Source organism: Austrofundulus limnaeus, unplaced genomic scaffold, assembly GCF_001266775.1.
Source record: "Austrofundulus limnaeus strain Quisiro unplaced genomic scaffold, Austrofundulus_limnaeus-1.0 Scaffold2, whole genome shotgun sequence".
Lineage (NCBI taxonomy): Eukaryota > Metazoa > Chordata > Actinopteri > Cyprinodontiformes > Rivulidae > Austrofundulus > Austrofundulus limnaeus.
Window position 1 is genome coordinate 9,825,612 of NW_013952404.1, and position 4,002 is coordinate 9,829,613.

Here is a 4,002-nt window from a genome sequence, read left to right on the forward strand (position 1 = left end):
CTCTCTCTCTCTCTCTCTCTCTCTCTCTCTCTCTCTCTCTCTCTCTCTCTCTGTTTGCAAAAGCGTGCTTGTGTTTATTCCTGTGTCTTGTTGGGGCTAGGGGCTCTGACAGGATATGATCCAATGGGGAAGAAATCTGGGCCAGAGGGTGCAGCAGTCATGTGGGTGACATCTAAAGATGTCGCATCGCTCCATCAACAGCTTCAGACACTTTCTTCTAGAAATAATGGCGTGGTGGTCATTGAAGGACCGCCTGCCGCATTACATGCCCGAGTTTTAAACAAAGGCCGTCTTAGGTCYAGAAATGATGATGTAAAAGTTGTTTTGTTCAAACCTTATTGCATGTGCGATCACGTGCATATTACGAGATCACACACTGTAGCAGGGCTATTCAACTAAATTGCTTCAGGGGCCACAGTAAATGCAGACCAGCAGCACAGGGGCCGAACATCCAGCAATTAAAGTCATTATGTAAATAAATCAAGTATTACAAAGACCTGTTACCTTTGAATAAGTAACATTTCTGCATTTAATCATGAATTCAACATACAGAACCTTTTGTAATAAAATTAGAGATAACAAAACAATATCAAAAACAAAAATAACACATTATTTAACACATATATTATTTTGACATCTCTGACTTGCCAAATTTTTAAACCAATTTTATTTTCACTTTCATGGTTTTATCTTCAGCTGCTTGTAGTTTTAACTGTCTTGGATGTTCATAGAAATGGTTTGTACCAGTTTGTAGCCAAGATTCTGATGTTTCTGTAGATACCAAACATGTTTAACTAAAAGAACTCATAGTAGTTTAAGTAGAAAACCAGGGATTTGGACTTAAGAGATGAATGAACCAATTGGCGGGCCACATTTTGGTCACTCGTGGGCCAGATGTGGCCCGCGGGCCACCAGTTGAATAGCCCTGCGCTATAMGGAGATGGAGATGAATGTCAGCTATTGGCACATCAACTTTAGCATGAAAGCAGTAAATCTGACTGACTGTAGTGGCTATCTTGAATCGGATTGACTCCAAAAGTTACAAAGTAATCAGTTGTAAATGGATATCCATGTTTTAGGACTACTTCTGTAAAGCTGTTTTTTTTTCAGGAGGTCCTGTGGTTTTATGTGGGATTTGTTATGGATTCAAACATGAGGCTGTCGAAACAGCCTAAAACATTTTGTACAGCACCTCACAAAAATAACTGTACTCAAGCGTAATATTGACAACCTTCAAACGTCAACGTTATAATCTAGATTTTTTTAAATGTGTAATTGTGCAATTTTCAAAACAATCTTTTGTACATTTATATGTTAACTTCCTTGTGAGTTTCCTTCCATCCTGTCTTTCTTARATCATCACAACCTCCCGTCTACTTTCCTTTCAGCAGAGCCACATAAAGTAGTAAAACAGTTGAAAGAAACACAAACGGCAGTATTTGCTGATTATGTAGGAGTTTACAAAAATAACATGCAGATTTTATTAGTTTTTACAAATCTTTGCCATTCAGCTTGATAAACTACACCAGCTAACAGAAACTAGAGTCAAAAGGGTAAAGATAAGTCTGCCAAAGCTTTTACTTATCAGAATGTTGGTCACTTTGGGCTTAATAAACTGATAATTTAAGGTTTTTCAGATTGTATGAAGGAGCCAGACTAAAATCCTCTTGCTTTTGATAAAAATTAATCAGATTCATGACTGAACTCAATTTGCTGTATTCACATGACTTAGTTTCCTATGAGAAACAGGTCATTTTCACTAGATCAGGTTAGATAAGGTCAAAGGTGAGTAGAGTACCCACAAGTTGTACACAAATAAGAGTATCACTACTTCAACATATTTGTACTCAAGTAAAAGTAAAAAATTAACCATCCAAAGAATTACTCGTATAAGAGTAAAAAAGTTTTATGTAAAGAGAGTAAGAGTAACAATACTTTGTAATGATATTACTCAAGTAAAGTAAAACGTATGATGTTGTAAGTATTTTTGTGTTATTTAAGGCCCATTAGCTGTAAGGAGCATCAGTTGGCTCTAAATGGCATTCAGGTGTAGAGGTTATATTCAGTGATTACCTCCTGAATGTTTCCATCTGACTGACAGATACTGTAGACTGCCTTTCTGACAGCACTYACTCCAATCAAGTAACGGTATTGAGATAACGCTCAGCTAGATTTTACTCAACACCTATAAAACTGACTAAGTTAAAGTTGTGCTTGCTAATGTTGGCTAGCTGTAGTGGCAAACTTGAATCAGATCTGATGAAGATGTGCATTCAGTGGATACTTTCAGAGAGTTTCYTTATAACTAATGAAGTGGTTCATGAGACACACACAGACATTTACACACACAAAAATAGTATCAACTTTTTGTCTTTTGGCAGCAGGCGATGAAACAGTTCACTTTACTGTAATGTTGTTCAGCAGATTTATATTTGATCAAAGTTTTTTCTTCTTCTTTCGGCTCATTAGACGCTCCTTCACCGAGCAGCCGGAGGAGCTTCCCCCCATCCTTCTGGGACAGCAGCTACTCTTCCCCTCAGAGCCGCCCCCACTGCGAATCCAGCGCACCCTCCTATTCCATGGACCCGTACGCGTCGGGGCTACATCCGGGCCTGACGCACCCACACGCCCATCCTCACCCACACGCCCATCCACACCCCCACGCTCACCCGCCGGAAACCTGGGGGTATCCTCAGGCCCAGGCTTACGGCCACCCACGGCCTTTACGTGAACTGTACTCACCGTCGGCTCTGGAGCCTCACTATGGGGGTCTGCTCATGCCTACRGTGAGACCGCCTCATCTACCCACTCTGCAGAGCCATTATGAAGTCAGCAAGCTGGAGCCCCCCACCTCTTGGCCCAGTCTGCTTCCTCCTGGAGATGTGAGCCAGACGCTGGCGCTCAACATGGATGCAGGTAGGACTACATGTTGAACGAAGTCTGGGTGATGGATGGATGGATGGATGGATGGATGGATGGATGGATGGATGGATGGATGGATGGATGGATGTATAATGCATTGTAATCCCTGCTGCATCCTTTTTTATTTTTGACATTCATAAAAACATTCAGCTGAATGAAGGAATGGCTGCTACCACTTTTGGTTATTTTAACTTATAATTTTCACAATACTTCACTCTATTACAGACATTTTTCCCATAAGAAATCATCAAAATATATTCAGATCTTTTAAAWCCAATGTTTTAATTTTAAACTGATGCAGGTGTGCAGTACATGCTCCAGTTTTGTCTGTTACTTTTGGTTTTTAGAGATTGTTTTGTTACTTTTAGCTAGCTTTTTGATACATTTCAATTTTAGCTAACATTTTGCTACTTTTAGCCTGTAACTAGTGTTTAGCTGCTTATGACTAACATTTATCTAATTCTAGCGAACGCTTTTGCTACATTTAGCCTATATAACTCGTGTTTTGACACTGTTACATAACAATATTACTTTTAGTAGTGTTTTGCCTCTGTTTGCAACTTTTAGCCTGTAACTTGTGTTTTGTGACGTTTAGCTTTTATCTAGCATTTTGCCACTTCAGCTTTTAGCTATCATTCTGCTTCTTTTAGCTTTTAAGAACTTAGTCAAATTTAAGTGAAGTCATTCAGCAGAGAATGAGTATCAAACTGTGCTTTTAATAGATAATGTAGTTTCTCTTTACAGTTCATAATCAGACCTATGCAAATTATTAACATGCATAACTAATAATCTGCTGTCATTATTAGAAATAAATTAACAGAATCTGAATTGATGCTGAATAAATAATCTAAGAATAATAGTAATAATAATAATAATAATTATTATTATAATACTTAAGCAAAATGCAGTCTTATAATCTTTCAGACATACTCACTTCATGGCAAAGGTGTCACTTTCTAACTTTAATTGCATGTGTAACTGTATGACATGCACAGCTGCATATGCTTTTGATACTGAATGTTACAGATACTCCCACATGTGCACGTGCACACACACACACACACACACACACACACACAC

General features: G+C 38.6%; 1 protein-coding gene across 1 annotated transcript in view; it reads left to right on the forward strand.

Annotated features, from left to right (window-relative positions):
* The window catches only part of vgll2b (vestigial-like family member 2b), a gene marked incomplete at its 5' end in the record, with an annotated part of 7,779 nt that overhangs the window by 1,556 nt on the left and 2,221 nt on the right, over positions 1–4,002 (forward strand). The window contains 1 exon segment of the mRNA XM_014015438.1: positions 2,470–2,916. Within this exon segment, the coding sequence (XP_013870892.1) occupies positions 2,470–2,916 (447 nt within the window).